At 36.9% G+C, this 18,229-nt stretch overlaps 2 protein-coding genes across 4 annotated transcripts in view; one reads left to right on the top strand and one right to left on the bottom strand.

The window, feature by feature from the left end:
* The window catches only part of LOC128237370 (arginine/serine-rich protein PNISR-like), a 142,967-nt gene that overhangs the window by 121,618 nt on the left and 3,120 nt on the right, over positions 1–18,229 (top strand). For 2 of the 3 annotated variants that reach the window (XM_052952840.1, XM_052952838.1), the window contains exons 1-12: positions 7,653–7,745; positions 9,129–9,228; positions 10,285–10,464; positions 11,020–11,123; positions 11,405–11,488; positions 11,720–11,846; positions 12,082–12,173; positions 12,459–12,584; positions 13,062–13,214; positions 14,197–14,308; positions 14,975–15,028; positions 15,392–15,607. In XM_052952840.1, the coding sequence (XP_052808800.1) occupies positions 9,153–9,228; positions 10,285–10,464; positions 11,020–11,123; positions 11,405–11,488; positions 11,720–11,846; positions 12,082–12,173; positions 12,459–12,584; positions 13,062–13,214; positions 14,197–14,308; positions 14,975–15,028; positions 15,392–15,607 (1,324 nt within the window). In that variant the 5' untranslated portion in view covers positions 7,653–7,745; positions 9,129–9,152. Of the gene's footprint in view, positions 1–7,652; positions 7,746–9,128; positions 9,229–10,284; positions 10,465–11,019; positions 11,124–11,404; positions 11,489–11,719; positions 11,847–12,081; positions 12,174–12,458; positions 12,585–13,061; positions 13,215–14,196; positions 14,309–14,974; positions 15,029–15,391; positions 15,608–18,229 lie in introns of those variants that run through there. The other variant, XM_052952839.1, reaches the window with a different exon arrangement.
* Positions 8–5,511, bottom strand: LOC128237377 (ubiquinone biosynthesis O-methyltransferase, mitochondrial-like). The gene is made up of 6 exons (XM_052952858.1): positions 5,292–5,511; positions 4,230–4,488; positions 3,516–3,636; positions 2,366–2,487; positions 1,796–1,955; positions 8–681 (listed from the first exon to the last, which is right to left on the bottom strand). Exons 1-6 carry the CDS (start codon positions 5,432–5,434, stop codon positions 569–571), a joined length of 918 nt encoding a protein of 305 aa, XP_052808818.1. The 5' UTR covers positions 5,435–5,511; the 3' UTR covers positions 8–568.

Here is an 18,229-nt window from a genome sequence, read left to right as displayed (position 1 = left end):
TAACATATAATCTGTAGTCACTATATTTTCATAAAACATAACAATCTTTTGGCATCTTTTTGCAACATGATTAAACAGAAGTGCAATACAACAGTAGATGTTATCGATTAAGGACGAGGTAAGACAACGAATCTCCATGCGTCTGCCATGCCCTGCAGGGGTCGATAAAATATCATGGACTAGTTATTGTACTGGCAGTCATTTCTATGAAATTCATTCAAGACACTCAGCTTTTCTTAAGAATTGTAGCAGACAAAATAACATGTACAAAATGACATGTACATGCAAAGAGCAAACATGGTGATCATTCAAGTCAAAAGCCTATTGTATTGATAGTATAATCAGGATATCCGCTGTTTAAATTATTATAAATATCTGTTAATTGATGACCAATATTATCATATTACTTTTAATTTAATTCTGTCTGTGCCTTAGAACAAATAAGCACAGAGGTCTGTGTGTTTTAAGTAAAGCTTATCCACACAATGACATAAGCCAAACCCTTACTTAACACATTTTAGTTCTTGTTGCATAAACGCAGTTTATAATTTGATGGCATTAACACAGTTTAGTCCTTGACTGCATGCAGAGCGTAGTTGATGTTGGTGTCCTGGACCCAGCGCCACTCCCGCAACACCGGCATGTACAGCATCCCGTGTATCAACCGTGTGTGCATCCCATCTGAAATACAGGTAACATTAAGTGCATGTTTGTCCTCAATGGACTACAGGTATGGTTGTGAGACCCTACAGCTATTACAGGAGTGATGACAACTCCACCCATAGATATAACTTTTCCACAAGGAACACAAATTATGTGAGGCACATGCATACCTCATGGTATTCTTAAGTATGAAGTTTTAAAAAAATCCCTCTGAAGTTGTAGGATAAGTTTGCTCCACAAACTTCCATAACCCTATTGATAAAATTTAAGTTCTTAGACTTAAACCTATGTGCTGCAATTGGCAAATATATATACTAGGTACTAGCACACCTTCATGGGGATCATGTGTACCAAGTTTCAGGACAATCTCTCTTTAACTGTGAAAGTTCCACAAACCTCAATATGTAGCTATACATGGGAAATTAGGTAAAAGGGTATACAAATCTTGAACCAATTGGTCACAAGTGATGAAAAATGGTCATGTGTACCAAGTTAAAAAAAAGTCTGAATAAAACTGTTGAAGTAGTTTTCTCCTAAAACGTTGCAACAAACAAATCGAACAACCAGCCAACCATATGCTTATTCTACTATACACCCATGAAACTCTACTCTATTTCTACAGGTATAAACATAAAGCAATACAGTGGAGACATGATGATCTGTGCAATGGCCTAAGGCTTTTATACAACAATGAACACCAATACTTTAAGGCATTAAATGTTCATATTAATAATACAATGAAAACTTCTGGGGCAAGCAAACTTTGTAAAAATCTGAACCAGAGCACCAAAAGTGGATGCAAATACATATTTTTTATTGTTGTTGATACACTATGTCAACTAAAGTAGATATGGGTAATGCCATTGATAAGATATGAAGAGCGACCGGCAGAAATGGATCTTATAATAAATATGATGTATCAAAATAATATATGCACACCAACACCAAAGTGTTGACAATATTTCAACTTTTTTACTTCCAAAAAAAACAAAAACAGACAAACTTTGAAAAAGGCAAAAAAATAAAGTAAAATCAGCTGTTTGAATTTAATTTTAAGGCAAAAATGATCAACTGAAATAGAAAAAAAGTATTGTAGCAGACAATAAAAGTTTTATTTTTGAGTAAGTCTTACTTTTCTCCAGCAAAGCCCTGAGGTCCTCAGGAGGGACAAACTTTTCCCAGTCATGGGTGCCCTCCGGTACGACCCTAAACACTCGCTCCGCCCCATATATCGCCAGGCCTTTAGATAGCAACGTCTTGTTCATTGTTGTTACAAACAAAGAACCACCAGGCTGGAATTGTAAATATTAATAAACATTGTTACCATAATTATTTTGAAAGGATTCGATAAGGAATGCTCAAGTCAGAGAGTGGACAAAGTTAGTTTGATCATTTCTTGACAATTCATATCTCTAGAGATTATATTGCATATACCGTAGCTGTTGATAAATCTCACAAGAGATATTATGCCAATAATCATTGTAAAAAAGATTGGTAAAGATTTGCTATCAAATGCTTAAATTAGAGAGTGGACACTGCTGACACCGGCCCACATGATCCCTTTGTCTGCCATGCTACACAGCTGACATAGAAATAAAACAAGCTATGTAAAGAGCAACAGAGTGGGTGGCATGTAGCGGACTGACTATGGAAAATGGTGAGAACATGTATGTCTTTTGACATGATATTCCCCAAGTACTACCTTGACAAGAGTACAACAGGCCTCAATGAACATTTCCAGGTCAGCAACATGTTCTACCACCTCTGATGCAACAACAGCGTCAAACATCTCCGATTCTGTTCCAACCAGGTCCTCAACACTGCCTGTAACAAGAGTCGTTAGTCAAACATTATTGCCTCTAAGCAGCGATTTATCAGAACATGATTGAAGAAACATGTTTTAAGAAGATACTGATTATTTATGTATGCACAATTTTTTATGAAAGTGAAAACAAATACATGGTGTAGTTCATCTTTGAACCTCGATGAAGGTTTACGTGAGACAGTTAACTTTGTCCTTGATCTTTGTTTGAAGGATACCCCGCCCAAAAAAAAGATTATTCTAGTCCAGGGCAATCTACCACTGAAGCTGTTTTTGAGTTGTTTGAGGACTAAGTTTTTCTTAGGGGTCAAGTGCAACATTCCACTCAAAGTTTAGGGGGTTCTAAGCTAAACAATTGCTAATAAAGACTTTTGACCATGACCTTCACATTTGACCTCCAGACCTCAAAAACAATCGGGGTCTTCTACTGGTCAAGGGCAATCTTCCACTGAAGCACTTCATGGTTCAATGGCAAATCATTCCGAGTTATTTTCCAAATTAAACTTGGTCTACCTACTGATCAACAATGGCAAACCTATAACATACATGTATGCTCTTTTTTCAAAGGAGAGCATATAATGTCCCTATGCACATCTAATGACATGCAAGGCACAACTTAACAATCAAAACAACATCTGACCAACTGATGAATTAGTGTTTGTTTTTTTCCTTCTAAGGAATGACACACTTTTGCTGATACAACAGACTTTTAACTGTTGCTTTCAGTTTAATATGTACATTAACCATGATAGAAGGTAGAGAATCCAGTTAGAAATAAATATCAATAATAAATACTCAGATATGATAACCCAACTAAGGTAGAAGTGGAGAAAGTGTACAAACATTTAGCAGAATAATTTCTACTTGTAACCTGTGACATATAAAGCAGTTAAGGAAATTATTAAATTTAAGGAAAAGGTGCAGTTTTAAGTTAAGATGCTTAGGTAATATAGAACAATTTTAACCTAAGATGTTTCTTTAATATGGCCCAAGGCATTTGGGATAATAGTAGTTCCTTCATGTGCCTGACCTGTAATGTACTTGACCCTAGACATAAGTACAGGGTCATCCTCCAGGTGTAATTGGGCAACACGTGTACTCTCCTCTACTGGCTCCACACCCACAACAAATGCTCCAAGTCGGGCTAGCGGCTAAGTCAGTAATAACAAGAGATGTTTGTCAAACATTATGCCCCCCCTGAGCGCCATGTTGTCAGGATTATATGGACAATTGAATGAAATATGCATTGTTGAGTTATCACTCGGACAAGCTTTAAAATTATTTCACCATTAAAGGTCACTGTGACCTTGACCTTTGACCCGATGACCCCAAAAATCAATAGGGGTCATCTACTGGTCAGGCCCAACCTTCATGTGAAGTTTGATGACCATACGTCTAGGAATTGTTGAGTTATCACTCGGACAAGCTTTGGTCTACCGACGGACCGACATACCTGTGCAAAGCAATATACCCCTCTTCTTCGAAGGGGGGCATAAAAATTACATGGTTACAAATTAAACCATACTTGAAATATTTCTTGAAACAAAAAATCTTACCATTTTTAAAAAATATTTGCAAATGGAACAAAGTTTATTGACCTAAACCAAATTCTTATAATATTGATTTAATAGCAATAATAACCATTGAGTCATATGGGTATTATCAGTATAAACATTGAACTATTTTACATGCAGGAACACACCAATATACTTTTGCTTTAGTAGTTTACTTAAATATTTTCAACCTCAGACAGGAGACCACCTCCACTGCCAACATCTACAATACTCAGACCCTGAAGAGGCTGTGAGATACTGGGTGATGGTTCTTCTCTAGTCTGCACGAGGCCATCCCTGATGAACGGGACCCTGAGTTTGTTCATGGCATGAAGGGCTTCAAAGTCCCCTGTTTCATTCCACCATGAGTTTGCCAATGAACGGAAAAGTTTTAGCTCCTCTTCATCCATTGTGTGAGTAACCACTGGTCTGTTTGTTCCATAGTGTCTTCTGAAATGTATCGTACATACAATAATTTCCTGATAAAACGATTTAGGACTGAAAGATCCAAGACAAAACAAATAATAAAGTTGTCTCCGTGGCCCAGTGGTTAAGCGTCCACCTACAAAACAGGAGGTCGTGGGTTCGATTCCTGGCCGTGTCATACCAAAAGACGTTCAAAGTTGGTACATGTAGCTCCCTTGCCTGGTGCTTGGCATTTAAAGGGCAGTGCTTCGCAAAGTGGTGTACTCAGTACTGGTTAAACCCAGGAAAGTTGTACCCCTTGTATCGGTGCTTTACACGTAGCACGTAAATCAACCAAGGGGTCTCTTCAGAAATGAGCTAGGTGACCCACCACTGTCTCTTCAGCATTTGGAAATAAGTGCTTGCACTTTCACGGGTTATTCTTGACCATAAGGTCTGAAGTAATACATACATACAAAACGGCCAAACTGTGAGAGTGCAGCTTTGAATTATAGTTATGCACCAGTCATTTGAAACCACGGCCCCCCAAGGTCCGGGGGTATACCCGAGAAATGGGCCGTGTTTTTACCTTCCCAACAGCCCCGCAGAGCCGGGTGAATGTGGTGGTTTTGTATTCGCGCCAAATATAGTGGGGAATGTGCCTGGGTCCCTGGGGTGCGGGGGCATTTGGCGGGGATTTTACCATCAGTTTGTCCACGCAGGATGGGGGTTTTACCCGTGCTTGACTGGAGCGAAAGTCAAAGTCCCCGCTATTCTCCGGACCTGGAGTGGCCGTGGTTACAACTGACTGGTGCATAATGCAACTTGACTCAAGGCCAAGACTGTACCTTATTTTCAGTCTCCTCAGTTGAGAAATACATACAGTTTTCGAAACAGAATGAAGGCGCCTTTGTGCAGTCATGTTTATTGCAACATTTAAATCTTTAGTGCATGTGTGACACAAAGTTAATAACTTGCTCCTTATAAACATTTTGTTGAAGTAAGTTCTTCTATTACCGGACCTTCTATTACCTAATAAGCGTCTACATAAATTTCTTCAACATTGTACAAGCGCTTTACTTGTGACGGGTATGACTAAAATACGAAAAAAGCCTATTTTCGCGAAAATAGCTTTTTTTGACTAAAATACGAAAATAAGGTTATTTTTTTATTAAAATTCATGAAGTTATTTTCGCGAAAGTAACATTTTTTACAAAAATGTAGTTAGTTTTTGGATAAAATAAAATATATTTTTTTTATTTATTATTTTTTTTTTGGGGGGGGGGAATAAGTTTTGGTAAAACTCTGAAAATAGGGTAAGTTTTGGCTAAAATAACATTTTGGAAAAAAATGTAGAACTTTAGTTTTTGGATAAAATAAAGTTATTTTCGCGTAAATAAGTTTTGTTAAAAATCTGAAAATAGGGTTAGTTTTGGCGAAAATAACATCTTTGACAAATATTTAGTTAGTTTATGGCTAAAATAGGGTATTTTCGCGAAAATAAGATTTTGGTAAAAATCTCGAAAGTTTTGGCGAAAATTACATTTTAGGCTCAGCCTGTCATAGGCATACATGTCGGCATCCCCTTTAATATTTATGCAATAAGCTACAGAAACAAGCTCAGTAGCAAAAGTTTAAACACAAACCCGGTTTAGTGGCACTGGGCAAACGCCAAAGACATAGAACACAAAATCACAAACTAGAAACAGCACAAAACTCTACAAACAGCACAGTGCATACATACCATAATTTGTATGTTTATTAAGAATAAAAAGCATCATTGTACTAAAACTGGGAACAAATAAAGAAAAACATTATTAAAAATAAAAGCGACTTGTATTTGCTAAACTCTCCTTCTAAATGATTACGAAATGTAAAAGATTTGAAGAAAATGAAGTCACATGCCAAAACATTCGGAGTCAGCCAAAACGTGTTCACCAAATACGGTTTTGAAGATAACACGAATTAGCAAAATCTTCATAAAAATCAAAGCACTGAAAGTTTAGTTATGAAAGGATGCTATATTCAACCCAATATTTTGTTTCAGGTATTCATCTTCAAAAACAAGAAGGCAAGTGCTCTTCAAAAAATTGCCTTTATATCCACGGTTTAAATAAAATCCAAGTAATTCATTAAATCTATCTGCCCAACAACCTGCTGGAAACATTTTAATTTTACGAATTTTCTTTAAAACTTTACCATAAAAATCGGGATGAGCAATACTATCAGCAATGAGCGATTTAAGACTACTAACTATTGTTGTAGGACATATCTTTGATTGTTCCCTTTAGTTTTATCGTGTACCTGCTGCAGTAGCAATAACGGTCTATAATTATGGGTCATTGTCATTAACTTAATCCGCTCAATGACAAACAAGTGTGTATAACCGCTTTGATGTTGCACATTTCGGAAGGAGGTGTGATCAACAGAAACATGTCAAAATACTATCAATAATCATTGTTCAATTTTCTTAAAAAAACACAATTGTTACGAAACACTAATGCATCTGTCATATGTGTTATGTAGACCAAATAAAAGTTTTTTAATATTTTGGATTAAAAATGGTCATTTACGGCAACAATAAAAGGTATTTTCCCCATTTTTTTTTTAAAATCATATTTTCGCAAAAAGAACTTTATATAAATATTATTCAAAAACTAACCACATAATTGTCAAAAATGTTATTTTCACCAATACTAACCCTACTTTCAGATTTTTATCAAAGCCTGATTTTCTCAAAAATAACTTGATTTTAGAAAAACTAAATACATTATTGTCAAAAAATGTTATTTTCGCCAAAACTAACTCTATTTTCATATTCCTTTCAAAATCTTTTTTTCGCGAAAATAACTTTATTTTTGACCAAAACTTACTATATTTTGGTCAAAAATGTTATTTTCGCCAAAACAAACTCTATTTTCATATTTATATCAGAATCTTATTTTCGCGAAAATAACTTTATTTTTGACCAAAACTTACTGTAGTTTGGTCAAAAATGTTATTTTCGCCAAAACTAACTCTATTTTCATATTTCTTTCAAAATCTTATATTCGCGAAAATAACTTTATTTTCATCAAAAATAACCTTATTTTCGTATTTTAGTCAAAAAAGCTATTTTCGTTTTTTAGTCATACCGCTTGTGACTGGTATCAAATGAAGCGGGAGAGTACATATGATTTACAGCAGGTTTGTGTAAACTCGTCTAAGAAGGGATGGTCATAATTGAAATTAACATACCCCAATTGTAAAATATCTCGTTGAAAGAAGTTCGCGCTCGTCTATATAGACTAGCAACATTAACAGTAATAATATTTAACTTATTTCCTTAGCCACAACAATATAAACCTTCTGTGTAATTGCATCGTATTTCTGGTACATGCTTACCTTGGCAAACAGATTCTTTGGCGATATTTTTCTGTACTTTTTGTACAATACCTGTTTTCAGGCCTTGTTTTGACAATATTTTCTACCCCACCCACTATAAATATGTATGTATGTATGTATTTCTTTAGACCTTGCGGTCAAGGATAACCCGTGAAAGTGCAAGCACTTATTTCCAACGGGGTCCTTTGTTTTTTGCTGAAGGGACAGCACGCTGAAGAGACAGTGGTGGGATACAAGGAAGTCCGGGTGCGATAACCTAGCTCTTTTTCGAAAAAGAGACCCTTTGGTTCTTTTACGTGCTCGGTGTAAAGCACCAATACACGGGGTACAACTTTTCTGGGTTAAACCAGTACTAAGTACACCACTTTTCCAAGCACTACCCTTTAAATGCCGAGCGCCAGGCAAGGGAGCTACTAGTCCAAATAATTGTACGTTGGCGGATTTTTTTTAGATTTTTGATATGGCAAATCCTTCACGTACAAATTGTTTTGTACGAAAAGTGGGTAGTTATTCCGATCAGGATTCCGGGTTAAAGCATATAGAGTCTATAAAATATCATAAAAACAAGAAATATTACCAGATAGTGTTATTTTATATTAGTTCCGTACACACAAAATAAATATCCAACTTATAATTATGAGTTTGACGGCTTTTTTTCATTTCATTCTGTCAAAACAGAACGATATATACATGAAGGGCACCTGCAAGGCTTCAGGGCACAGTTTTAAATCGCTCGGAACATTTCGGCCATGGCCGAGTTGTTACGATTGTACAACGAGGTCTATCTCGAAGCTTTGTCGGAGAAGGCCGAGTTATTACGATTGTATCGAGTTGTTCCCCTTCGCATAATTGTTTTCTGTGTCAGTCAACTTTCGTTTTATTCGAAAGGTAAACAACTAGTTTTAATGCATTAAATGCTTGTTTAGTGCAAAATAACATTTCACTTACATGGTAAAATATGAATATAACTCTTTATGATCAATTTCAACCATAAAATACTTCACTTAAAACAATTTCAATATTTTTAAAACACCCCCGTTTTTTGCACATTCCCGTTTAGACGTTAGGGATTGGAAGAATCCCGTATAACACGTCTATTATTTTAGACTAGGGAGCTACTTGTACCAATTTTTAACGTCTTTTGGTATGACACGGCCAGGGATTGAACCCATGACCTCCCGCTCCGTAGGAAAAATGTGTTGATTCGTGAAAGGATTGATCAAAATTGTAACAGTGTTAAATTAAATAAACATCTGAAATTCAATTATCACTGTTGGAAGAATAAAATTGGCGTATTTCAGGAGTTTGCAGTGGAGTCTGCAAGAATGTGGACAAACCAGTGGCAGGCTGGAGGATGGCCAATGCAGCAAGCTCATTTTCAAGGAATGGCTGTTGACCAGGGTACAAACTGTTAAATTATGTTAAGCTTGACCATATTTTTCAAAGCTCGCCAGAAGTTTTAAGTGATTTGACAAGTTGTTTATTGCACCATGTTCTTTAAACTGATAGATTGTTGGTATTTTGGCATGGTTGATAGAATTTTGATGTTTTTAAAAGAAAATTAAAGGCCTTATTTGATAGAATATTGAGGTTTTTAAAAGAGCTTTTAAGAGTGGTAGATTTCAGGGGTTTAATGGTAGAGGTGTGTCAAAAGCGGTATATTTCACCAACCGCCGATAGAGTTCACATGTATGGATAAAGGGACATTTCAAATACCTTGAATGCCAGGCACAAGTGTAAGAACTCTGGCTTGTTCATGGAAAAGTTTTAGTTTCACTGGCATGTAATGAGATTGTACTCTGCTAAATTTTGTCCGAGCATGAAACAATGTTTGTAAAGCGGATGTGTGTTAAAGATAACAACTGAACACCGAATGTATGATAAACTGAAAGGAGAAAGTTGGAGGAAATGAACTGAACGCTAATAACGAGAGGTTGATGAAGGAAAACAACTTTTTGGTTGAATCAATGATTGGTTAGGCCTAAAAAAAAATATGTCTGTTTCGGGTAACCCTACCTATAAAAATGCGCCGATCCTAACTTTTTTTCCGTTTCTGAGCAAAAAAATATTTGTTAGGAAATAGAGAGTAACGGAGGGCGGATAAATGCGAATTGGACGATCAGAATTATTGTTTATATGATTAAACAAAGTCAGGCAATGACATTAATGTAGGAAAGACTGCCATGTGCAAGAAAACACACTGAACTTACGACAGATTTTGAAAAAATAAAAATTAAAAAAAAATCCTACCTACCCTACCTAAAATTTTTGGGAAGTTTACCCTAAACAATTATTTTATTTTGGCCTTATGAGCAAATTCAATCAATTGTTGCCAATTTTAGGCCTTACTTACCAATTTTTGATTATCATAGGAACATCACTAATGATATAGCACTGCAGAATAATGCAGTTTAAATGCATGTATGTATTACTACTCTTTATGAATAATTATTCTAGTTGACTGGGCGTCACTTGCAAAACAGTGGATAGCCCAGAAGGAAGCTGTCACTACACTGCAGGGAGAGGCAGCTCCTGCACCTGCACCTGTGCCAGGACCACCACCTCCACCACCCCTGCAAAATGAGGGTGACAGCATGGACATTGTGGATGAAAATGAACAGAAAAATAATCATGCAGGTATGTCTTAAGGTAAACTCTATATCTTTGTAAACAGCTTTGTTTTTACCAATGTTGATTCAATGAGAACAGAAGAGAGACTCACAAAAACCAAATGTACTGGTTACTTCTCAATTCTGTAGAATGAATACTATTGTTATGATTGTTCTTATTATATTTGAAAGAGATATATATATTTGTTTTCGTTTATTATCAGTTCCAATGGCTATGCTCATCATATTTGTATTACTCTCTGAAAGAAATACTGGTTAAACCAACACTTGTACTTCACTTGCATACTGCAGGGCTTTTTCACCAAAAAATGTGAAGAGGCCTAGCCTTTTCATTTTGGTAAATTTAAACGCGTGAAATTCTGCAAATTAGTAAATTTAAATGCGTAAACGTCTCAAAATGGGAAATTTTTGAAGTAAGATTTTCCTTTTTGGGGAAAAAATCTGGGAATTGTGAAAAAAATATCTGGAAATTGGGAAAATATGCCATTTTTCCCAATTGTGAAGTAGCCTTATTTCGGCCCCTAGCAAAGAAGGTGTCTAAGTATATCTGTTCATGTTACAGGCATGTATGGAGGAGAGGGTTGGGGAGACTGGAACAACTCCGTGCAAGGTAATCACTGGAACCAGGGCTGGGGAGTGCCCCCAGGAGCACCAGGAGGGAACAAGGTAACATATATTGTTATTACATTATTAGACAGATCAATTGTAAATGAATGCCTGTTTTTATCAGACAAATAAATGATACATAATTATTTCTGTTTTTTGTCTTAGTATATATCATGGAGATACCATCATCTATATATCATTGAGAGGTCAACATGTATTTATAATGGTGATACCAACATGTTTATATAGTGGAGAAACCAACATTTATATATCATGGCAAGACCAAAATGTGCATATTGTTAAAAAAAGATATCCTTTATGATACTCTTTTTTGTTCATAGGTGGAGCCCCAGGGCTATGACTACAATCATGGCAGCTTCCAGCAGTTTGACTACAACCATGGGGGCGAATATCAGCAATTTGAGGTACTGGAAACTGTTAATTAGGCGTTGATATTGTAGTCTCACACTCAGTAATTGGATGGTATATTCTTAGTAAATCATTCACCTGTTAAAATACCTTGAGTTTTGTTTTCAGTTTACCTTATTAGGGACACCTCTCATGTTATATGTAAAATAATAACTATTGGGTACTCAAGTGTTCCATGCAAGTGACCTAGAGTCTATTGGAACTTGGAAGTGTTTTTTGTATATCAGGGAAAGGAGAAAGGCTGGTCCAGTGGTCCGCCCCCCTACATGCCAGAGGGTGGGGAGTTCCACCGACCCCACCATCCACACCATCACAACAGAAACATGCCAGAAGAGGTTGACAGTGTGGTTCTTGGTAAGTTGTCAAAGTCGCAGAAACTGCACTTATCAGGCATAAAAATATTGGATGCTTAATTAAAAATAAAAATATGAGAATACATCTCTGTCAATGTAGTATTGAATTGTCAAGTTAGAAGCAATACTTTGTAAGGTAAACATATGATATTTATTAAAATATCAGTTATGGCTTCCACATCCACAAGTTGATGGAAATTAATATTCATGTTTTAAATCTTGTTTTCACTGTCTAGATGCTGCAAGGCGAAAAACATTGCCAGCCTGGATCAGAGAAGGACTGGAGAAAGTGGAGAGGGAAAAACAAAAGAAAGTTGAAAAAGAGAAGGTATAATACATGCACAAGTGTATGAATGGAATGGAATTCTTTGAATGGAAAGTTCTTATTTCCATGCTGACTTATAACTACACTTGAACCTGTTGATTTAAAACGATGAATTTCTTTTAAACAGATACCAGTTGCTCGCACGCTTCATTCCCAGTAGATCAATGCTACATACATCAACTAATTATCACAATGTAATGTGTAACATCTAAACTATCCTAGTGATAATCTATAATTAGCATGAATGAGAGACACAATACTTAATTGATTATTCGAACCACTTTTTAGAGGGCTCAGGAGGCTGAAGCTGCACGTCTTGCAAAGGAAAAGGCGGAGCAAGAGGCCGAGGAGGAGTTGCGACGTGAACGAGAGGGCTACCAGGCTGGGCCCCGTGTACCTCGTAAGAGCAAGTTTGTAAGTATTCATACATGATTTTTAGCAAAACTGGTTTCACTTAACTATTCTGTGGAGTTCTTGTTTAAATATTAATTTACTGTATAATGCTTTCCGACAAAACTAATGTACACACAGTGCGGGGCTGAATATTTGCCCAAATATCTTCTTGAAAAAGTCTATATTATTACCTAACCAGGTAAAAGAATCATTTAAGAAGATATGTATATTTAATATGTAGCATTGAGCTCTTAACCGTTTGGCAAATGAAGCAACATATTGCCATCCATGAATAAGTTCATTTTTTTTAAATAATAAGTTGAACATTATATTTGTTGGCAAAAAAAGAACACTTGATGTTTATAATTAACATACAATACATGAAGTAGTACTGTTGAAGGCAATATCCCCATTATTTCATTTAATTTTATACAGTGGACAGTTGCCAGTTAACCATGATCAAAGTATCATCGCTTTAAGTATACAAATTTGTTACAGGATTCAGAAGATGAGGATGCCGGGTCTGACAGGGAAAATTCAGTGTCCCCAGCCCCCCGTGGAAGGTCAGGCACAGAGTCGCCTAAACACAAATCCTCAGATAGGAGAACTCCGTCACCCGTGAAGACTGAGGAAGAAAAACAGGCAGAGCTGGTATTCATATTGACTGATTCTTTGTACTATTTATTTTATGTTGAGGGTTAAGTGGTTACATGGTAGACAGTTAGGTGGCAGAGAGTGAGGTGATTACGAGGTAAAGGGTGAGGTGGTTAATTTGAAGACAGTAAGGTGGTAGAGGGTGAGGTGGTTACATGGTAGAAGGTGAGTTAGTTATGTGGTAGAGGGTGAGGTAGTTGCGTGGTTAACGGTGAGGTGGTTAAGTGATTGAGGGTGAGGTGGTTGCGTGGTTAATGGTGAGGTGGTTATGTGATTGAGGGTGAGGTGGTTGCGTGGTTAACGGTGAGGTGGTAATGTGATCGAGGGTGAGGTGGTTGCATGGTTAATGGTGAGGTGGTTATGTGATTGAGGGTGAGGTGGTTGTGTGGTTAATGGTGAGGTGGTTATGTGATTGAGGGCGAGGTGGTTATGTGATCGAGGGTGAGTAAATTGTGATCGTGGTTTAGGTGGTTACGTGGTAGAGGATGAGGTGCTTATGTGGTAGAGGGTCCACCTCTTGCCCACCAGTAGTTCTTGAATTGAGCCTCACTTGGGGCCCTCTTGCAAGGTCTCTTGTAATGGATACTAGCGATGGTTTCTACTTTCTAACAAGAAAACAGACATGTAGGATTTTCTAAGCTTTAAACTTTAGGTCACAATTTAGCTAAGGAAATAATTAAAAAATACTAACCAGAAAAAACACAATGAGTGTTATATGGTTAATTTGGTCGAATAAGATGAATGCTATAGATATTTCATAGTGACTGAAAAGGAAATTATTCAGAGCTTAACAGATATTTCTTCGAGTCTTCATCCTTGCAATAATGGTGTTGGTTTAATGACGTGAAATACACATGTTAGCAATGTTTGGGATGATATTATGACTATATGCTGCCTTCCACAAGGACATGATCTTGACTGTTCTCATATTCTACTTTTTGAGATTACCTTGGTATAACTTAGACTTGTTATGTTTCAGATGATGAGAGTTCGTCGGATGTTGACAGAGGTGTTACTGGAGGTTACTGGCTCTGAGGTGCGCTCCATTGCCCGCCATGTCTACAACAAGGCCCGGGCACAGGCCTCCAAAGGTACTTGCAGGTTACGGTTTGTATACAAACATAGTAGGATACTTATCATTCATGGTAATGTCTGTGCATGATTCTGAAAATAGATCTTGAAATTGATAATATATTTCATTGTTTACATGATTTTTTGTGCTTTTTCCATCATTGTATGGAACTATGGCTATTACATGTATATATTGTATTACATTACAGAATAAAATAACAAGATTAAAAGGATGCATTGATTTGTTTTCATTTTTGGTAAATATATACAAGATTATGTATTTGTCATTGAGCTTTGCTGAGTGAGTTATTAAATAAAGGTTCAAGTTAGCATCTGAATCACTGTCTAATGCTAGGTTCACCATATTCTCTCAGAAATGATGTTAACATGTGAAAATAAAGTTGTTTTTCACAGAGTAAATTTAGAAATTCCGAAAGGCCTTTGAAGGTCATTTTATTTCTTTATGTACCAATGTTAATTCAAAGCATGGTGAACCTAACCTTTGTTCTGCAACCAAGGTATGGGTTGCCCATACAAATTTAACATGTTCTGACAGCTTACATTTTTTCAGTAGCTATTCAAACTAGAATACAGATCTTAAGTGGTTGGTACCTTCCAAGCGCATTGCAAGTGAAATCATGTTTGAGTAGAGTATAAACTAATGTTGTCTCTTGTATAAACACAAGCTCCTGCACGACAGCTAGCCAAGTCTTCCGCTTTGGCATCTCTCACCGGACTTGGTAAGTGTTTACCTGCCTGATATCGCAGGGTTTCATGTATTTGTGAAGTTAAACAGAAGTATTTTTGGAGCAACAGTGTGCTTCTTTGTAAAACTTGTATCAGTTAGTGATGCTTTGATACAAAAAGGCAATATTGAAGGAAATACTGGTCTTGCTATTATCACGGTGTTCAAACGGCAAGTTACAGTAGCAGAAAAAGCATAAAGAATTCATAGGGAAAATGTTATTTAAGTGAATGTGAGATAAGCAAGTGTACTTAAAGCAGGCTATGATTAAGAAATCTATGCTACAGTACTGTAACAAATACATATATGATGGAGAAGTTTACATAGAGCACGGTGTGATAAGGTTAAGACTTTACAGGTCTGGGTTATGGAAGTAGCGACAGTGAGGATAACGATGACGACAATGACAAAGACCAAGGTGCTGCCGAGGAAAGTGACGGGGAGGAGTCCTCGTCCGGGGATGAGGATTATGTGGAGCGTGTGCGAAGGAAACGGGACGCGTTTGATCGTACGCAGAAACACCGGCTGGAGGATATCGAAAGGGAAGAGGCAGAGATGCTCAATCGCAAAAAACGTGAGTTTAGATTGTTTTATTTCCATTCTTGCATTTTAAGATTTATCTTTATAATGTGGATATAATTTTTTACTAATTAATACAACACTTGAAAACAACAGCAGCATGCAAATTGTAATAGGGTAGATTGTATGAATGAAACAACAGCAGTTTTGTTCATTACTGATCTTTTCCTTTGTACACAGGGGATTGTTTTCATACATGTATTATGTAATGTTTTTAGCTCACCTGTCACGTAGTGACAAGGTGAGCTTTTGTGATCACTCTTCGTCCGTCGTCCGTCCGTCCGTCGGTCCGTTCACAATTGCTTGTGAACACAATAGAGGTCACAATTTTGACCTAATCTTTATGAAACTTGGTCAGACTGATCATCTCTATAAAATCTAGGTCAAGTTCGATATTGGGTCAACTGGGGTCAAAAACTAGGTCAGTAGGTCAATTAGTAGAAATACCTTGTGAACACATTAGAGGTCACAATTTTAGCCTAATCTCAATGCAACTTGGTCAGAATGATCATCTCTATAAAATGTAGGTCAAGTTCGATATTGGGTCATCCGCGGTCAACAACTAGGTCACTAGGTCAATTAGTACAAAAACCTTGTGAACACAATAGAGGTCACAATTTTAGCCTAATCTCAATGCAAGTTGGTCAGAATAATCATCTCTATAAAATCTAGGTCAAGTTCGATATTGGGTCATCCGCAGTCAATAACTAGGTCATTAGGTCAATTATTAGAAAAACCTTGTGAACACAACAGAGGTCACAATTTTGACCTAATCTTTATGAAACTTGGTCAGACTGATCATCTCTATGAAATCTAGGTCAAGTTCGATATTGGGTCATCTGGGGTCAAAAACTAGGTCAGTAGGTCAATTAGTAGAAATACCTTGTGAACACATTAGAGGTCACAATTTTAGCCTAATCTCAATGCAACTTGGTCAGAATGATCATCTCTATAAAATTTAGGTCAAGTTCGATATTGGGTCATCCGCGGTCAATAACTAGGTCACTAGGTCAATTAGTAGAAAAACCTTGTGAACACAATAGAGGTCACAATTTTAGCCTAATCTCAATGCAACTTGGTCAGAATGATCATCGCTATAAAATGTAGGTCAAGTTTGATATTGGGTCATTCACGGTCAATAACTAGGTCACTAGGTCAATTAGTACAAAAACCTTGTGAACACAATAGAGGTCACAATTTTAGCCTAATCTCAATGCAACTTGGTCAGAATGATCATCTCTATAAAATCTAGGTCAAGTTCGATATTGGGTCATCTGCGGTCAATAACTAGGTCACTAGGTCAATTAGTACAAAAACCTTGTGAACACAATAGAGGTCACAATTTTAGGCTAATCTTAATGCAACTTGGTCAGAATGATCATCTCTATAAAATCTGGGTCAAGTTCGATATTGGGTCATACGCAGTCAATAACTAGGTCACTAGGTCAATTATGCGAAACTCTGGTTGCCATGGTAACCGATAAGAAACAAATTTCTCCTCCAAAACCACAAGGCCTAGAGCTTTGATATTTGATATGTAGCATCACCTAATGGACCTCTACCAAGATTGTTCAAATTATGCCCCTGGGGTCAAAAATGACCCCGCCCCGGGTCACGTGGTTTACATAGACTTAGATATGGAAAACTTAACAAATCTTCTCCAAAACTAGAAGTCCTAGGGCTTTGATATTTGGCATGTATAATTACTTTATGGACATCTACCAAGATTGTTCTAATTATGCCTCTGGAGTGATAAGAGGCCCTGCCCGGGGGTCGCAAGTTTTACATAGGCTTATTTAGTGAAAACTTAAAATCTTGTCTAAAACCACAAGGCCTAGGCATTTGATATATGGTATGTAGCTTTACCTTGTGGTTCTCTACCGAGATTATTCAAATTATGCCCCTGAAGTGATAAGAGGCCCCACCTAGGGGGTCACAAGTTTTACATAGGCTTATATAAGGAAAGTGTTTAAAAATCTTCTTGTCTGAAAATGCAAGGCCTACGCATTCAATATTTGGTATGTATCATAACCAAGTGGTCCTCTACCAAGATTGTTCAATTTATGCCCCTGGGGAGAAGAGGCCCTATCCTGGGGGGAGTCACAAGTTTTGCATAGGCTTATATAGAACAAAAAACTTCTTGTCTAAACCAACAAGACATTGGCATTTTATATGTGGCATAACCTAGTGGCCCGCTACCAAGATTGTTCAATTTGTGCACCTGTGGTGAAAAGAGGCCTCACCCTGGGTGTCACAAGTTTTACATAGGCTTATATAGGAAAAAACTTTAAAATTTTCTTGTCTGAAGCCACAAGGACTAGGTCTTAAATATTTGGTTTGAAGCATTGCCTACTGATAGGGTCATGTGGGGTAAAAAACTAGGTCAGTGGGACAAATAAAAGAGTGGCCTCTAGGGGCCATACTTTTCATTGGATCTTTATGATAATAGGTCAGAATGTTCACTTTATTTAGCAAAGCTACAGGTGAGCGATACAGGGCCATCATGGCCCTCTTGTTTATGTCCAGGAGTTAGAATATCAGTGTTACCAGTTTTAATGTCACTTGGAATGTTTCTGCTACAACTCCATGAAAATGAGTTTAGAAAGTAATGGACATG

Source organism: Mya arenaria, chromosome 6, assembly GCF_026914265.1.
Source record: "Mya arenaria isolate MELC-2E11 chromosome 6, ASM2691426v1".
Lineage (NCBI taxonomy): Eukaryota > Metazoa > Mollusca > Bivalvia > Myida > Myidae > Mya > Mya arenaria.
Note: the sequence above shows the minus strand (reverse complement) of the source record. Positions and strands in the feature narration are given on the sequence as shown.